The sequence below is a fragment of the Natrix helvetica genome (assembly GCF_964273705.1).
Source record: "Natrix helvetica genome assembly, chromosome: 3".
NCBI classification, from domain to species: Eukaryota; Metazoa; Chordata; class Lepidosauria; order Squamata; family Natricidae; genus Natrix; species Natrix helvetica.
In genome coordinates this window covers 176294640-176313798 of record NC_138549.1, presented here as the reverse complement: position 1 = coordinate 176313798, position 19159 = coordinate 176294640, and the positions used below count along the sequence as shown (strand labels likewise).

General features: G+C 49.3%; 1 protein-coding gene across 1 annotated transcript in view; it reads right to left on the bottom strand.

The window, feature by feature from the left end:
- The window catches only part of TM9SF4 (transmembrane 9 superfamily member 4), a 46761-nt gene that overhangs the window by 17866 nt on the left and 9736 nt on the right, over positions 1-19159 (bottom strand). The window contains exons 3-10 of the mRNA XM_081948100.1: positions 17992-18091; positions 14516-14684; positions 14257-14386; positions 9204-9327; positions 7781-7899; positions 4023-4134; positions 2476-2546; positions 517-649 (exon numbers count right to left, since the gene is read on the bottom strand). Of these exons, the coding sequence (XP_081804226.1) occupies positions 517-649; positions 2476-2546; positions 4023-4134; positions 7781-7899; positions 9204-9327; positions 14257-14386; positions 14516-14684; positions 17992-18091 (958 nt within the window). The remainder of the gene's footprint in view (positions 1-516; positions 650-2475; positions 2547-4022; positions 4135-7780; positions 7900-9203; positions 9328-14256; positions 14387-14515; positions 14685-17991; positions 18092-19159) is intronic.

Sequence of the window (19159 nt, the reverse complement as noted above, 5' to 3'; positions counted from 1 at the left end):
GAGCAGAATAGAATTTGAAATAATTAGAATAAAATAGAATTAGAATAGACTTAGGATGGAATAGAATAGAATAGAATAAGGAATAAAGACTGGAATGGAAGAGGAGAGAAGAGAATAAGGAATAAAGAAGGGAATGGAATGGAAGAGAAGAGAATAGGAGAATAGAACAGAATAAGAAAGAATAGAATCAGAATATGGAATGGAAAAGAATAGGACTAGAGAAGAGAAACAGAACAGAGGAAGGCAGAAGGAGGAGGAGGAGGAAGAGAAGGAGGACGCACAGGCTCAGAGTGGGGCCAGAGGGCCACAGGGGGAAAAGGAAGGCTTGAGCTGGGATTTAGAGGGAAGAGACGAAAGCGCATCCTGCCTGCGTTCTTAGAAGCAGCGCCAGCACATCCGTTTGTCAAGGGAGAGCAGGCAGGGTGGGGGGCCATGCGGCTGGAGGAGGAGGTTTGGAGGCCCCGCTCTTGGCTTCCCACGCGGGGGAAATGCTGGCGCCTGCTGGGCCGTACTCACAGATTACGATCAGGATCATGCAGAAGAGCTGGATGCCAGAGCCCAGGAGGGAGCTGAGGATCATGGGATACTGTGGTGGCCGGAAGACATCCCCGTGCACCAGTTTCCACCCCGACTCCTCCATGGTGTCCTCCTGCAAAGGGGGGGGGGGGGGGGGGGGAAACGTTTTCTTTAGAGACTCCTGAACTGGATTCGAACCTTGGCTGGGGGTTTGGACTAGATGACCTACAAGGTCCCTTCCAACTCTGTTAATCTGTAACCCCTAAGGCATGCAGTCCTTGAGTTACGACCACTCACACAGTGGCCACAGAAAGTACAACAGACACCCCCGGCCCCCAAGTACAGGTAGTCCTCGACTTACAACTGTTCTGCTTGGCGACTGTTTGAAGTTACAAGGGCACTGGGGAAAAAGGCACTTACGACCATTTGTCACGCTAACGACCGGCGCTTGGTAACCGACTCGTATTTATGACGGTCGCAGTGTCCCGGGGATCCCATGCGATCAACGTTTGTGACCTCCCGACAAGCAAAGTCATTGGGGAAACCAGATTCCTTGGTGAAACTTAGGGCCCAGTTCTGAAGTCCCAACAACTGTCCAGCTGTTGCTTTTCAGGCACATGGCAACCAGCCCTCTTTCGCGTCCATCTGCAGCGTCTCACAGTTACGTCACCAAGAGATTGATGATGATCGGTTCATAGGAAGTTCTCAACACAGGACTGCAATGGAGCCCAACCTTTCCGTCGTTAAGCGTGACAGAGGTAAAGTGAGCTCTGCCTGGTCTTACAACTTTTCTCGTCACCGTTCTTAAGCAAATCACTGTTCGGTCGTTAAGCGAATCCAGCTTCTCCCGTTGGCTTTTGCTCGTCGGAAGCTGGCTGGGAAAGTCGCAAATGGGGATCACGTGACCCCCGGGAGGCTGTAATCGTCATAAATATGAGTCAAGTAGCCAGATGTGGATCGCGTGACTGTGGACAATGGTTGTGTGAAAATCGGTCATGAATCAGGGTTTTTTTCATTGCCTTTGTTCATTTCAAATAGTCACTAAATGAAACCTTGTAGACACAGGACTGCTTGTACTTCAGCAAAAACACCCCACAGCGAACCGTGAGCTGCTTAACGACCGCAGTGTTCATTTAACGGCTGTTGCAAATAGGCTGTAAAAACGTACTGTATCAGTCATACAGGTGATCCCCTTTTATGACTGTCATGACATACGACCACTACAGTCGTAAGTCGAGGACTACCTGCACATTCGTTCATTCCAAATTCCTATGGGTCTCTCTCTTTCTCTGTTCCTTTCTCTTTCTCTTCTTTTTTTTCCTTTTTCTTTCTCACTTCCTCCGTTTTTCTCTTTCTCTCCCTCCTCTCTCTCTCTGTCTCTCTCTCTCTCTCATGGTGCTGGTCATTAACATAAGGAACTCACTGCTACAAGACACAAGCTCTTTCTACCTCAAAAGGTAAAGCTTCCCCTGGCACATCTGTGCTAGTGGTTCCCAACTCTAGGGGCTCACTTCCGTTTCAAAGCCGAAGATCCAGAGCTGTCAGAAGACGTCTCCGTGGTCATGTGGCCGGCATGACTCAACGCCAAAGGCGCACAGAACGCTGTGACCTTCCCACCAAAGGTGGTTCCTATTTTTCCTACTTGCATTTTTTACGTGCTTTCAAACTGCTAGGTTGGCAGAAGCTGGGACCAGTAACGGGAGCTCACTCCGTTACGCGGTGCTAGGGATTCGAACCACCGAACTGCCAACCTTTCTGATCGACAGGCTCAGCATCTGAGCCCCTGAGCCACCACATCTCTCTTAAAACCAAAGCTGGGACTCAGGAAAATCCTTCCTTCCGCTGCTGCCCAGGTGATGGCCTGGAATTCAAGAGTTTCCCCCCAGCCCCTCCCTCAAAGCACTCTTAGAACCCCTGAGAAGGAGCCCCACCCCTGCCGGAGGGCAAAGGTGAACGTACAATGTCGTCTTCCTTGTTGTAGTTGGCGATGTCCTTCCGGAGAGTCCGGATGATGATCATGCTGAGAATGCCTGCGAAAAGGGAAACCGAGGTAAGAAGAAGCCGGTTTGATTCCCCGTAGGAGCTTCCATGGCTCAGCAGCCATGTGTGTCTGTGTGATGGGGAGGGGGGCAATTCTGCAGCTGAACAGTCGATCCCAAAGGCCCCTCCCTCACACGTTCTTTAGGCAATGGATTTAGCATTTCTCTCTGCCTAGGGCAGGGGTGTGCAAACTTGGGAACTTTAAGACTTGTGGACTTCAACTCCCAGAATTCTGGGAGCTGAAGTTCACAAGTCTTAAAGTTCCCAAGTTTGCACACCCCTGGCCTAGGGCGTCCTTCCCAGGGACCTGGGATAGTCAGATGTGAACGTTTGAAGGGGTTAAAAAAATCTCCTCTCAGGATGGAAGCTGCTCTGAGTAAAACAGGCCTTTGGCAACTGATTGATGGAGAATTTGTCAATGCTGCTAGTTTACAGTTGGATTGGATTGGATTTATTGGATTTATATGCCGCCCTTCTCCCAAAGGACTCAGGGCGGCGCACAACATTAAAAAACACATATCACAAAAGTTAAAAGGAAATTAGATAAGTATCTAAAAAAACAAACCGAATTTAAAAGACAATACATTTAAAATAAGTTAAAATTAACAAGCCAGGCAGGCTTGCTGGAAAAGCCAACTTTTTAGGGCGCGTCGGAAGGACCGGAGGTCAGGGATTATGCGAAGCTCCGGAGGCAGCTCATTCCAGAGGGAAGGCGCTCCCACAGAGATGGCTCTGCCCCTGGGGGTCACCAGCCGACACTGCTTGGCCGATGGCACCCTGAGGAGGCCAACCCTGGGGGATCGTAATGGAAGATGGGAGGCTACTGGTGGCAGTAGGTGGTCTCGCAGGTACCCTGGGCCTAAGCCATGGAGTGCTTTAAAGGTCATAATACCTTGAATCGTACCCGGAAAACAACTGGCAACCAGTGCAGGCCGCCTAAAAGGGGTGTGACATGGGAGCACCTAGGTACCCCCATGACAACCCGTGCGGCCGCATTCTGCACCAGCTGAAGCCTCCGGGTGCTCTTCAAGGGCAGCCCCATGTAGAGAGCGTTGCAGTAGTCCAGGGGAGAAAGGACGAGGGCATGAGTGACTGTGCACAGAGCATCCCGATCCAGGAAGGGGCGCAACTGATGTGCCAGGCGAACCTGGTGAAAGGCCCCCCTGGTCACGGCCGTCAGGTGTTCTTCTACACTAAGCAGCATATCCAGGAGGACTCCCAGATTGCGAGCCTTCTCTGAGGGGGCTAAAATTTCTCCCCCTATCGTCAAAGATGGAACAAGATGTACAAATTGGGATGACGGGAACCACAGCCACTCAGTCTTGGAGGGATTGAGCTTTGATAGTATTATTCTCTCCGTCGTACTACGAGTTCACGCCATGTCTCTGAGGACCAGAGACAAATCCCCTTGGCCAAATGAACGCATCCGGGTCAAATCAATCCAGTTCACCTGATTTCCTTCTCACCCGAAAGGAAGAAAACTACCACCACGGAATTCACAATGGAAAACCAATGGATCTGCACGTCACTCATGGTCAGGTAAGTGTCCCAACGGGAGGCCCACTTGACGTCGCTCTCCTGCAAAACAAAGAGGGAGGGGCGGGATGAGCTGGATGGGAAGGGCCTCCACCACAGGTTGGCCTAGCAGCCTTTCCCGATTCAGGGACGGCTGCTTTAACAGGTGCCCGCAAAGCTCTTTATCAAGGCTTTATAAAGCGGTACTGATACTTATACTGAACCACTCACCTCCCTCAGAGAGGGACTCCGGGCAGTGTAAACCAAATGTAGGTAATCCTTGACTTTTTAACATTGAATTTGAATCACCCTTGCTTCATTTTAAATGTTATTTATACTGCTTTATGTTCTAGAATTCTCCCAGAGCCGCTCCAGGAAGGAGATGGGAGGTTTTAAAATTGGATCAGTTTCAGTTTCAGTTTATTAAATTTATAAACCGCCCCCTCTCCCCGAAGGGACTCGGGGCGGTGTACAGACAGAAATAAAATATACAATAGACAACAAAAATACAAAACCCCAGACAAAACAAATTGAACACACAGTCTGTACTATAGTCATGAACTAACTGAAGATTAAAACCAATTAAAACCAATTAAAATACCCCAGAATTTAAAATTTTAAAATGCCGGCCAGGAAGGTCAGAATTAGATTATAATTATGATTGCGATTGGGCCAGGCCAGCTAATTGGAACAGGTGGGTCTTGAGTTTCTTACGGAAGGAGCGGAGATCAGCAGTAATTCTAATATGGGGAGGGGGGTGTCGTTCCAGAGGGTTGGGCCCATCACAGAGAAGGCCCTACTCCTGGCACAGCCCGCCGGCATTGCTTAGCGGATGGTACCCGGAGAAGACCCTCTCTGTGAGAGCGAATTGGTTGCAGGGATGTGTGGGGTAGGATGCGATCCCGCAAATAACTAGGTCCTGAGCCATGGAGCGCTTTAAAGGTGATAATCAACACCTTGAAACGCACCCGAAAAGCCACAGGAAGCCAGTGCAGCTCGCGCAGGAGCGGTGTTACATGGGAGTACCTAGTACTCCCCATAATTGTCCGCGCGGCTGCATTCTGGACCAGCTGCAGCCTTCGGGTGCATCTCAAGGGGAGCCCCATGTAGAGAGCATTGCAGTAATCAAGGCGGGACGTCACCAGGGCATGAGTGACTGTGCGAAGGGCGTCCCGCTCCAGTAGGGGGCGCAATTGGCGCACCAGGCGAACCTGGTGGAACGCCCCCCTAGCCACGGCCGTCACATGGTCATCCAGCGACAGCCGGGAATCTAGGAGGACGCCCAAATTGCGCGCCCTATCCACAGGGGGAAGTTGTTCACCCCCAATGGCCAGGGATGGAACCCACTGGCTGAAGCGGGGCGCCGGTAACCACAGCCACTCCGTCTTGGAGGGGTTGAGCTTGAGTCTGTTGTCTCCCATCCAGACCTGGACGGCTTCCAGACACCGGGACATCACCTCGACGGCTTCGTTGAGGTGATTCGGGGTAGAGATATATAGCTGAGTGTCATCTGCATACAGATGGCACTCAACCCCGAATCCTCGAATGATCTCGCCCAGCGGTTTCATGTATGTGTTGAACAGGAGAGGTGAGAGGACCGACCCCTGCGGCACCCCACAAGTGAGTGGCCTCAAGGTCGACCTCTGCTCCCCCAACACACATTGCGTCCGACCGGAGAGGTAGGAGGAGAACCACCGCAGTACGGTGCCCCTCACCCACATCCCCTCCAGCCGACGCAATAGGATACCATGGTCGATGGTATCGAAAGCCGCTGAGAGATCTAATAGGACTAGGATGGAGGAGCAACCCCCATCCTTCGCCCTCCAGAGATCATCCACCAACGCGACCAAAGCCGTCTCAGTGCTGTGACCGGGCCGGAAACCGGACTGGCGCGGGTCTAGATAATCAATTTCCTCCAGGTGTCGAGGGAACTGTTGCGCCACCACACTCTCAACAACCTTCGCTAGGAAGGGAAGGTTGTAGACGGGACGATAATTGGCTAGCTCTACTGGGTCCAGGGAAGGCCTCTTAAGCAGGGGCCTCACCACCGCCTCTTTCAAGACGGCTGGCAAGGACCCCTCCCCCAGCGAGGCGTTCACCAGTCCCAGGAGCCAGTCTCGTGTAACCTCCCAGGCTGCCAGTACAAGCCAGGAGGGACACGGGTCCAATAAACATGTGGTGGCCCGCAGTCACCCACGTAACCTGTCCATGTCCTCGGCGGCAACAGAGTTAAACTCCTCCCAGAATGGTCCCTCAAGACTCGCCTCCGATGTCTCCCCTGGATCACTAAAGGAGACCCATTCACTCCGGATCTGAGCGATTTTGTCCTGCAGATATTCCCCAAATTCCTCTGCTCTACCCTGCAGAGGGGCTTCCCGTGGCCTCTGTGAAAGGAGGGAGCGGGTCACCCGAAACAGGGCAGCAGGGCGGTTATCGGCGGACACAATAAGAGTGCGTAGTATCGACGCTTAGCCACCCTTAGTGCCACAAGGTAGGTCCATAAATAGGCTCTTACCTGTGTTCGGTCAGATTCGGAGCGAGAGGATCTCCATCTGCTCTCTAGGCGTCTCTTGTGGTGCTTCATCACCCTTAGCTCCTCGGTGAACCAAGGGGCCAGGGTGGTTCGCTGCCACCGGAGAGGCCGCAAAGGCGCAACCCGGTCCAAGGCCCCGGCCGCCGCATTGTTCCATGCGGCCACCAGGTCCTCCATCCGGGAGCGGGTCAGGGCTACAGGAAGTGGCCCAAGCTCCGGCTGGAACCTATCAGGTTCCATCAGTCGCCTGGGGTGGAACCATCTAGGACCTTCTGGTTCCGCCTCCCCGCGATGGGGGGTAGTGCCAGGGAAGTCGAGCCAGAGAAGCGAGTGATCTAGCCATGACAGGGGAGTAATAACCAGATCCCCTATTCCCAAATCACTCTTCCACTGACCAGAGATAAAAATAAGGTCCAGCGTGTGGATCAATAAGGCAGAAGAAAAAAGTGATTGTCAGAGGGGAGGTGTTCCTCTCAGTTCCTCTAAAACCAACGGTCATAGCGATGGCCAATGGGGTTGAAATTCCTCCGTCTCCCCCAAGGAACTATGGTGGGCATGGAAGGAAAGTAACTGTATTGTCAATTTGGGGAAACCTGTTGCTCCAAGGACTGGGAATGGGGCCGGCAGCAGCCCGTTTCAGCCTAGTTGCCCAAGAAGACCGACTACATCCTCTCTGGTTGCCCCCAACCACATTGAATACTGTTCCTTTGAGCAATGGGGTTACCCAGGGCAAAATTAGAGTAGAAAGTCTCAGCTTTAGGGGGCATTTTTAGAGATCAGCTTAGGAGAAAAAACTTAAAGCAGACAACTTTTGTTGTAGTGGTTAAGGTGCTGGCCCAGAAATCAGGAAATTCTAGTCCCAGGTTAGGCATGAAAGCCATCTGGGTGACTTTGGGCCAATCACCAGTGAGCTCTAGTCATGCCTTAGGCATGAAAGCTGGCTGGGTGACTTTGGGCCATTCACCAGGCAACAGTGAGTTCTAGTCCTGCCTTAGGCATGAAAGCTGGCTGGGTGACTCTGAGCCAATCACACACTCTCTCTCTCAGCCCAACCCACCTCACAGGGTCGTGAGGAAAATGGGAGGGAGGAGGAGCCTTTGCTATGTTTGCCCCCTGGAGTTAATCCTAGAGTAACAGAGGCAGGATGAAAATCTCTTCCCCAGCTCCAGTACTCACCTCCCAGTGCACAGAATAGGTGAAGAAAAGCTCATTGGGCTTATTGGGGTCAATTTCCTGGGCAGAAGCGCTGGCAGCTTCGGGCAGGACACAGACGCCCTTCTCGTCGGCCTTCATATCTGTGGACCAAAGAAGAGGGTCAGGATGGCCAAAGGATCCCATCCAGGTGATCCAAGGCTTCCTCAAAGCATCTCGCCCAACAGGCAACGCTGCCTCGTCCAGTCCTTAATGGGCCAGTGATGGACAAACATCTGGGCTCAGAGCATCCAAAATTCGGCAAATGCCTGACTTGATTCTGCTAGGGTTCTCGGGGGTGTCAAACCCAAGGCCTGCGGGCTGGATTCGGCCCCTGGGGTTCTTAGATCTGGCCTGGGGGACCGGCCTGAAAAGAGCAAAGGATCGGCCTGCAATGCCTCTGCTGGTGAAAATGGAGCTTATACCGTATTTTGGGGAGTATAAGACGCACCTTCCCCCCCCCCCCAAAAGAGAGGGTGAAAATCTGGATGCATCTTATACACTGAATACAGCATTTTTGGCCTCCCAAAACCCCGCCCCCTTCGCAAAAATGGACGTGCAGAGGCTTTAGGACAGGTGTGTCCAAACTTGGGAACTTTAAGACTTGTGGACTTCAACTCCCAGAATTCCCCAGCCAGAGCTGGCTGGGGAATTCTGGGAGTTGAAGTCCACAAGTCTTAAAGTTCCCAAGTTTGGACACCCCTGCTTTAGGAGGCTTCCAGAGTGCTCCTGGGGCTGGGGAGGGCAAAAACGAGCGGAAAATAGGACGTTTTTTGCTCATTTGGGGGGGGGGAAGCCCCCAGGAGCACTTTGCGGGCTCTCAAACTCTCTGCATGCCCCTGTTTTTCACAAAAACGAGGCGTGCCGAGGGTTTGGGAGGCCTGCAGAGTGCAAAACCTTTTTTTAAAAAAAATTACCTCTTCATAATCTTGGTGTGTCTTATACTCGGAAAAATACGGTAGTTAGATATAGCCAACACAAAATAGTTTCCTGTGGGAACCAAGGACATTCCCACAGGGGGCTGGAAAGAGGAGGAGTCCCGTATCCAGGCAACCAGCTAGCACCTTGATTGGACAATGTGGCAGATTGTTTGGGGAAAGGGGGAACTTTCACTTTTTAATCAGGTGAAAACCACAGGAAATCTCAGAGTCGGTTTTCACCAGCTCGTGCCAATAGGATACCCCCAATAAATAAAAAAAATTCTGCCTGGAGTTCCGCTTTCTATGGAGTTATTAGTTGGAACCCCGACACCTGGCAGGAAAGGTCATGAGGGAAAGCTTGCTTAACACCTGCCTCACTTAGCAACTGAAATTTTGGGCCCAGCTGTGGACATAAGCCGAGGACTACCTGTGTGGGATCAGGGCAGCCCCTGGGCAGCTCAGACCCAAAGAGCCGCCAGCCCTCTTACCTGCTAGGGCGATGCTCTGTGGGATGACCTCGAAGCGAACCACCCGGTAGGTGGGCTCCTGATTCTCCTCCACCTCCTCCCGGTGGTAGTAGAGGATGAAGGAGAGGTGGTTGTGGAGGAAGAACTGCAACAGACGACACGGAGATACGCATTAGAGAGCCCGGGCAGGGGAAGTGGAAGGGGACAACTCATGGCAATCAGACAATTTAATTCAATGTAATTACCGGGTTTTTCAGACTATAAGACTTACCTTTTCCCCCAAAAAAGAGGCTGAAAATCTGGGTGCGTCTTATACACTAAATACAGCATTTTTGGCCTCCCAAAACCCCTTCTCCAAAATGGCCGTGCCGAGCCTTTAGGCGGCTTCCAGTGTGCTGCTGGGGGCTGGGGAGGGCAAAAATGAGTGAAAGCAGGCCTATTTTTCACAAAACTTGGAGTATTTTTGCCCTCCCAAGCCCCCAGGAGCACTCTGCAGGCCTCCCACCTTCTCTGCATGCCCTATTTTTTGCAAAAAATGGGCTCTTTTTATGAAAAACAGGCCTTTTTTGCTCGATTTGTAGACGAGCACTCTACAAGCCTCCCATACCCTCTGCACGCTCCGCTTTTTGTAGAAAATGGGGTGTGCAGAGGGTTTGGGAGGTCTGCAGAGGGCTCCTGGGGGCTGGGGAGGCCAAAACCCCTTTTTTAAAATTTACCTCTTCAAAACCTTGGTGCGTCTTATACTCTGAAAAATACAGTATTTAAAATAAATAATATAAGAAGAGACCAGCTTGGTATGCTATTTGTTCTCAAGACTTATTTTATTTGACACATATGTGCGCGTGCGCGCGCACACACGCACACACGCACACAGAGCGGTCATTTTGCTTTGTTTGAAGACTTTCTGCATTTGATAGGAGGGGCAGGGTGGGCTGCTGGGAGTTTGCCCGGGTTCGGCCGATCCTCTAGCAAAGACTCTGTGTGGTTCGGCGGACCCCCAAATCTCACCCCTGGCTGGCCCCACCCACCCAGCCCCTCCCCAGGGTCTCCACAAGGCCCGTTTTGGATGCCAGGTAAGGGCAGGGCCCACACGGAGGCTTGGGGAGGGCGAAGAATAGGCCTCCCTGAGGCTCTGTATGGCTGGAAATGGGCCTGTTTCAAGCATCCAGGTAACCTCCAGAGCCCACGGGGGGGGGGGGGGGGCAAAAACAGGCATCCCCGTCTCCCCCCCATGGGGCAAGAGGCTGGCTAGGACACGCCCACCCAGCAACCAGGCAGAGAAGCCATTGCTAAAAGTTTTGAAGCCCACCCGGAGTCTGCGGAATATGAATTTATTGTCCCCCTTTTGGGCGTTAAGGCTGATAAAGAATCCTGAAAAATAACCATGTTTTCTGCCTCTCTGTGATCGGCTCACAGCTGGTTCCACGCACCGATTCCAAGCGTTCCCTCTCCCCTTGGCACCTTCCGTGTGAACAAATCCAGCTTTCCCACCATATCTCATCTCCTACTTTGGGAAGTTCATCCCAAGATGCCAGGCCACAAATGTGTGGGAATGGGGCAACTCAGCGCAACCAATTCACTGTGGGAGGATAACAACTCATCGCGGGACAATTCAACCATTTTTCGGTATTTAAAATACCATAATTAAAACTTGCTTTTAATTTTTGTCATTCCCATTTCATTCTGTCCCTCCGTTTGCATGCTTTCTTTAATTATTCTGTTCCACTATTTATTTGATACCCATGGTTCCCCCAAAATAAGGTCTTGTTTTCTTTTAAGCCCCAAAATAAGTACGAGAGCTTATTTTCGGGGGGGGGGGTGTTGTCTTATTTGCTTCCCCACGTATGGTAGCTCCACTTCTTCCTGCTTGTGGCGGGGCAGAAGGTCGCAAGGCAGGGCAGGTGGAGCTGCCCCACGTGCCCTACACTGGCTTCCCCCAGGGCTTGGTGCAGCCAGGCCACCCACGCCGCACCACCTCCCTCGCTAAGCGGCTGCGGCACTAACACACCGGCTGGCTTCCTCCTCCGTTGCAGCCACGAGCAAGCAGACAAAGTGGGGCGGCCATGAGGCAGGTGTGGGGACATGGATGGCCTGGCTGTGGGGGCCCTGATCCGGTGTGGGGCACTTTGGGCAGCTCCACCACCACCTCACCTCGTGGCTGCGGCACTGCGAGCAACCAGACGGAACGGGCGGGCAGCTGGCTGCATAGGGTCTTAAGTAGGGCTTATTTGGGGGGGGGGGGATAGTGGTTATATTAGGCGCAGGCATAAAAACATTACTCAAGAAAACGGAGTAATGGCGTCACTCATGTCCCGTGGCGAGTTGGCTATGGCAAATAGTGATAAACCCCAGACAAAGGCCATGTGGAGTAGGCTGTGGGACAGTTTCCCCCCATGTAGTCACTGGGCAGGTCCCTTCCAGCTCTGTTCCGGTTAAATGATTGATGGGAAAGAACCACACACGAAAGCAGTATTTCAATATTGGAGGGGCTGCCACAGAGAGGAGGGGGTCAAGCTATTCTACAAAGCACCAGAAGGCAGGAGAAGAAGCAATGGATAGAAACTAATCAAGGAGAGAAGCAACCTAAAACTAAGGAGGAATTTCCTGACAGTGAGACCAATTAACCAGTGGAACTGCTTGCCACCAGAAGTTGTGAATGTTCCAACACTGGAGGTCATTAAGAAGAGATTGGACAACCATTTGTCTGGAATGGTAATAGGGTTTCCTGCCTAAGCAGGGGGTCGGACTAGAAGACCTCCAAGGACCCTTCTGACTCTGTTATTCCATTCTATTCATCTTCGTTCTCACCCTGCTGAAGACAAGTATTTCCTCATTCTGCCACCTCCCCAAGGGAAAATGACCCATCCTTCCATTTCCTTGCACTGATCTCTGGCATGCAGCAAAGGTAACACTAATCCATTGTGCGACCGGAGGAGACACACCTTTCTGGCGCACAATGCTCGAGGTTGCTGTGAACTCCTTGGAGGTTTTTTTTTTTACTGTGCTTTGAGCAAGACTCAAGACTGCTTATTTTTAATATCGTAAAGGCAAACACAGGTAGTCCTCGAGTTACAACCGTTCACTTAGGGACCGTTCAAAGTCACAACGGTGCTGAAAAAGACAACTCAAGTCACTTACGACCATTGGTAGCATCCCAACAGTCACGTGATCTACATTCAGCCGCTTGACAACTGACTCACATTTATGATGGTCGCAGTGTCCTGGGGATCACACGTGATCAACTTTTGTGACCTCCCGACAAGCAAAGTCATTGGGGAAACCAGATTCCCTTAAGGACTGTGTGGCTAATTTAACAACGGCAGAGATTCACTTAACAAACCCGGCAAGGAAAGTTGTAAAAAGGGGCAAAACTCACTTAACAAATTTCTCACTTAGCAACGTAAATTGTGAGCTCAATTGTGGTTGTAAGCCAGTTTGGTTGGCTGGGGAATTCTGGGAGTTGTAGTCCACCCATCCTCAATGGTAGTGGCAGCCAAAGAAGTCAATGCAATCCTAAACTGCATTAACAGAGGGATTCAATCAGGATCAAGTGGGGTACTAATACCACTCTATAAAGCCTTAGTATATAGTATATAGTAGAATAATGCATCCAGTTCTGGTCGCCACGATGTGGAAAAGATGCGGAGACTCTAGAAAGAGTGCAGAGAAGAGCAACAAAGAGGATTAGGGGACTGGAGACTAAAACACATGAAGAACGGTTGCAGGAACTGGGTATGTCTAGCTTAAGAGAAAGAAGGACTAGGGGAGACATGATAGCATTGTTCCAATATCTCAGGGGTTGCCACAAAGAAGAGGGAGTCAAGCTATTCTCCAAGGCACCTGAGGGCAGAACAAGAAGCAATGGGTGGAAACTAAGCAAGGAGAGAAGCAGCTTAGAACTGAGGAGAAATTTCCTGACAGTTAGAACAATCAACCAATGAAACGGGTTGCCTTCAGAAGTTGTGGAGGCTTTCAAGAAGAGACTGAACTGCCATCTGTCGGAAATGGTGTGGGGTCTCCTGCTTTGGGTGGGGGATTGGACTAGATGACCTGTAAGGTCCCTTTCAACTTTGTTAATTTGAATCTATTATCTAAGATGATCAAAGCAGGCCTAGAGACAAAAACATATGATGAACGGTTGCAGGAACTGGGCCTAGCTAGTCTAGGGAAGAGAAGGACCAGGGGAGACAGGAGAGCATCTTCCAATATTGGAGGGGCTGCCCCAGATTGGAGGAAGGGGGTCCAGCTATTCTCCAAGGCAACCGAAGGCCAGACAAGGAAGAATGCATGGAAACCTAGGAAAGATTCAACTTGGAAATAAGGAGGAATTTTCTGACAGTGAGAACCATCAACCGATGGAAGAGAAGTTGCCTTCGGAAGTTGCAGGAGCTTCATCCCTGGAGGCTTCCAAGAAGAGACTGGACTGCCCTCTGTCAGAAATGGTGTAAGGTCTCCTGCTTGGGCAGGGAGGGGTGGGGTTGGGGGGTTGGGCTAGATGACCTCCAAGGTCCCTTTCAACTCTGTTAATCTGATCTGAATGCTGGCAAACACTGAGCTAAAAACTGGGCTCCTTCTGAGCAACCCACCAATACAGGGAGTCCTCGACATACAACAATTCGCTTATTGACTGTTTAAGGTTGCAATGGAACTGAAAAAAAGTGACTTACGACCAGTTCTCGCACTTACAACTTTCACAACATCCCAACAGTCGTGTGACCAAAATTCAGGACCTTGGCCATTGGCAGGGACTTACTACAGTTGCAGGTCACCTTCCTAGCTGACTTCCGACAAACGCATTGGGGAAAGCCAGGTTCAGTTAACGACCGCATGATCCTCTTAACGACTGCAGAGATTCGCTTAACAACCCATGGCAAAACAGCCATAGACACAGCCAGAGTCCACTCAAAAACCTCCTTGCTTAGCAACAGGAATTCTGGCCTCGGAATTTGGGACCGAAATTTGTCGCTAAGTCGAGGACTACCGAGAATCAAGGGACAGAGCAAAAGACAACATCCAGCATTCGTTAATGCCTTCCACTGCCCCCCCCCCCCGCAATGATTCCTGGTACCCCTACCCTGTTCTTCTCCATGAACCCAAGTCGGTAGCCATGTTCGAACTGAAGGTCTCGTTCCTTGTTCTTCTCTTCCTCTTCACGGTTCGAGTAGAATTCCAGCCTCGTGGCGACCGGCAAGTTGTCGGCAATGCTGCAGGGACAAATCCTGGGGAGTCAGACCCACTGCCTCCCCTTCTCTCCAAAGCCCCCCTCCCCCCGCCCCACTGAAGGCAAGGCAGACCCACCCACCCTGGCTTGTTTGGAGGTCAAAAGGACTCACAGGTGGACGTAGTACTCCTCCTGGATCCGTTCCACCACCAGTTGGCTTTTCTCCTTCGTCAACACAACAGGCTTGTTTGGGACGTCACACAACACCTCACACTTCTTTTCGACGTTCATGGAAACCTGGAAAGGTGTGTTGACAATGCGGTCCCCTCTCAGGACTTCACCTGTGTGCAGGGCAGGGCAGGGCGGGGAGCGTTGTTGAGGGGAGGAAGAGAAAAACTATTCAGAGATGTAAAGGCTTACGGGCAAAGCAAACAGTTATCAATGCAAATATATTCAGTGTAGTTATAAGTGCAAAAATAAATTTGAAATAAAAGTATTGGCAGGCGGCCCTGAAGTCCAAAAAAAGAAAAGATGGCTTTATTTATTTTTCTTTTAGCAATCCTCTACAGGTAGTCCTTGACGTACAACCAAAATTGTTAAGTGAGACATTTGTTAAGTGAGTTCTGCCCCATTTTACAACTTTCCTTGCCTCACTTGTTAAGTGAATCACTGCGGTTGATAAGTTAGCAACCTGGTTGTTAAGTGAATCTGGCTTCCCCATTGATTTTGCTTGTCAGAAGGTCGCAAAAGCGGATCGCGCTGACCTCAGGGACACAGCTAGTTGTAAATATGAACCAGTTTCCAAGCGACTGAATTTTGATCACATGATCGCGGGGATGCTAAAAAGGTTGTAACTGTGAAAAACAGCCCAAGGTCACATTTTTCAGTACCGTTGCAACTTTGAAAGGTCATTCAATGACCTGTTGGAAGACGAGAACTCCCTATAATCCCCTTTTATGGGACTGGAGTGAGGGGCGACTGAATGGAGCTGAGCATTGACTGGCCGGATGCCCTTCCTGACGCCTACACGAAGGTCACAGCAGATATTTTCTCTGCGCTCTGATAGAGAAACATCTGCCGCTGGCTAGGATTGAACTCTCTATCTTCTGAGTGGGAGGCGAATGACTTCACCTCTAGGCCACCGTGCCGTTCAGCTATAAATGCAACTATATTTAACGTATTTATCAATATATAAACACATTTATACATTTTGTAAGTAAATAAATAAAAAAATGCATTTATGTATCTGTTTAGAGCCAAAGTAATATTTCTGGGGCCCTGATTGGTGCAGAGAAAAGACAGAAACTTTACCTGGGCTTAACCCCTCCAACAGGGTCTCTAAACCCCCATGGGGGATAAAATTCCTCAAAACACAGCATTTTGTATTGAATAATTTTAAAAAATGAAGGATTATAAGTTGAATAAGCAAAAAATGAGCTTAATTTAAATACATAATAAATGTATTAAATGCAATAAACATGACGGACAATATTTTATGAAAGATGGTATTAATATGTATATTTAAATAACATGGGAATTGGCATTAAAATAATACATAGAATTACTGACTAAACAAAAAATGAAAAATGATAATTCATTATGAATATGCATATGTATGCTAAATGAAATAACATATGTAATAATATTTTAGTTGCATTCTGATAGAATATGGTGACTGATATAAAAACAATATATTGAACTATTGAACAATCAAATAACAAGTTGCATAAGCAATAATGTAAGATTTTAATGTAAGATAAATGTTGGCATTAATATTAGTTATATAGGTTTGTTAAATGTAACAAATATGATTGATAATATTTTATTCATATCAAAAGGTATGATCATTAAGGCAGGGTGATTGGTGCAAAAACAGCATATTGAAATACTGAAAAATTAAACAGCGCAAGATTAAAATTTAATATAAAGATGTGTATTACTACTAGTATTATATAAGATTGCTAAATGAAATAAGTATGAATAGCACTATATTTTTTGTATGAAATGTATGATACTCAGGTACTACACTGTTCACACACTGATATGTGAAACATAAAAACATTAAAAAAACTTATTTAAAAAAAACACATTTTGCTCCATGCTCAAAAATGTTTACAGGTAGTCCTTGACTTATTGCAGTTCATTTAGTGACCGTTCAAAGATACCACAGCCCTGGAAAAGAGTGACTTAGGACCGTTTTCACACTTGCTACCATTGTCGTATCCCCATGGTAACGTGATCAAAATTCAGAAGCTTGGCTCGTATTTATGACGGTCGCAGAGTTCCCGGGATCGTGTGATCCGCTTTTGCGACCTTCGGACAAGCAAAATCAATGGGGGAATCCAGGTTCACTTAACAACCGTGTGACCAACTTAATAAACGTGATGATTCATAGAACAACCCTGGCAGGAGAAGTTGTAAAATGGGGCAAAACTCGCTTAACGAATGTTTCATTGAGCAACATAAATTTCAGGCTCAATTTCAGTCTTAACTTGAGTACCTGCGTTTGATACGACTGTCTGGTTTGAAATAGTGCCACCTGATCCGGCCAAATTCTGTTCTCAGGCAACAGAGAGCGCTGGAGAGCACAGAGCTTAATGTGTAGAATTGCAGGCTAACACACTGCCCACTGCCAGCAGTTCGATCTTGACCGGCTCAAGGTTGACTCAGCCTTCCGTCCTTCCGAGGTCAGTAAAATGAGGACCCAGATTGTTGGGGGCAAATATGCTGACTCTATAAACTGCTTACAGTAACTCTGGAAAGCCCCATGAAGCAGTATGTAAGTCCAAGGGTTATTGCAATGTTTCCCTCCCTCCCTTCCCATTTTCCTTTTTCTTTCCTTACTCTCCCCTCCCCCTTCCTTCCTTCCTTTCCTTTTCCTTTTCCTCTCTTTTTCCTTTCTCCGAGTCCTACTGGTACAGTGCTTAAAGTGCAGTACTGCAGGCAAACTCTGCCCACTGCCAGCAGTTCGATCCTGACCGGCTCAAGGTTGACTCAGCTTTCCCTCCTTCCAAGGTTGGTAAAATGAGGACCCAGATTCTTGGGGGCAATAGCACTTGGGGGGTGTTACTTGGCACCCTGACATTGACTCTGTAAACCGCCTAGAGTAAAGCACTTAGTAAAGGACTGTGAAGCGGTATATTGCTAATGCTATCTATCAATGTTTCTGTCTCCTCTCTCTCTCCATGTCTCTGTTGTCTGTCTGTCTCTGTCTGTGTCTCTCTGTCTCTCTGTCTCTCTGTATCTATCTATCTATCTATCTATCATCTATCTATCTATCTATCTATCTATCTATCTATCTATCTATCTATCTATCATCTATCATCAGAATGCAGTATTGCAGGCTAACTCTGCCCACTGCCAGCAGTTCCATTCTGACCAGCCCAAGGTTGACTCATCCTTCCGAGATGGGTCAAATGAGGACCCAGATGATTGGGGGAAAGAGGCTGGCTCTGTAAACCGCTTAGAGAGGGCTGTGAAGCAGTATGGAGTAGTATACAAGCCTAAGTGCTACCGCATTGCTAAGAGGTGCTAGAGGTCAGACGCGCGGAGGTGTCCATCTTCAGGGCCACCAAACCAGAGATGCCGGGGCATGTACAGTAGGGAAGGTAGAATGCTATGCTAGGGGAAGGAGGACCGGGGCTTTACCTAAATTTTCAGCTTTATATTTGATGTTGACCGGCCGACAGAAGGGCAAGGAGTAATATTCGTAAGGTAACTGCGTCCGCGAACTGGTCAGTTTCACAGCCTGGAAAAATAGAGAGAGAGAGAGAGAAAGAGATGCCATCTGTTCCAAATCCCTGCACCGAGAAGATCCCAGTGGATTCATGACAAAGGCCACATCCTGCCCTCATCCTACTCCTTTCGCCCCCCAAATAAAGTCTGCTCTTAATAGACAAAACGTTACAGATTATTGTAAGGCAGACTACTATTGTCTATCTCACATAGTCACTCATAAGCACAATCTACGATGCTGCTAATCACCCCAAATTACGGGCATTCGTGGCTTTAGAGAAGAGAAACGTCCTGCAGCATTTGGTCTCATATATTCAAAAAGGATGAAATAATGAAAAGGAGAGGAAATATTCTCCGCGTATTGTGGGTGCGAGGAAAGACATTCTGAGAACAGAACTACTCAATCGTGAAAAGATCCAGCATCCCTAATAACAAGAAAACCACCTTGATTGGCAGGGAATAGAGCCTAGCACAGGGGTGTCACTCAAGGCCCATAGGCCCGATCCGGCCTGCAGGGTGCTTAGGTGTGGCCCACAGTGCTTCTGCCAGTGGAAGGAAGGAAGGAGAATGAAGGAGGAAGGAAAAAGAAGGGAGCGAGGGAGGAAAGGAAGGAGAGGAGAGGGAGGAAAGGGAAGGGAAGAGAAGGAAGAGGGAAGGGAAGGGAGGATAGGAAGGAAGAAAGGAAGGAGAATGAAGAGGGAAGGGAAGGAAGAGGGAAGGGGGGGAGGGAAGGAAGGAAGGAAGGAAGGAAGGAAGGAAGGAAGGAAGGAAGGAAGGAAAAAGAAGGGAGAGATGGAGGGAGGGAGCAAAGGAAGGAGAGGAGAGGGAGGAAAGGGAAGGGAAGAGGAAAGTGAGGGGAGGAAAGGAAGGAAGGAAAATGAAGAGGGAAAGAAAAAGAAGGGAGGGAGGGAGGAAAGGAAGGGGAGGAGAGGGAAGGGAAGAGGAAAGGGAGGGGAGGAAAGGAAGGAAGGAGAATGAAGATGGAAGGAAAAAGAAGGGAGGGAGAGAAGGAAGGAAGGAAAGGTTATAATGTGAGGGGGGGTCTGAGGGAAGTCCTGCCTTAGCACTTGGCTACCACAGG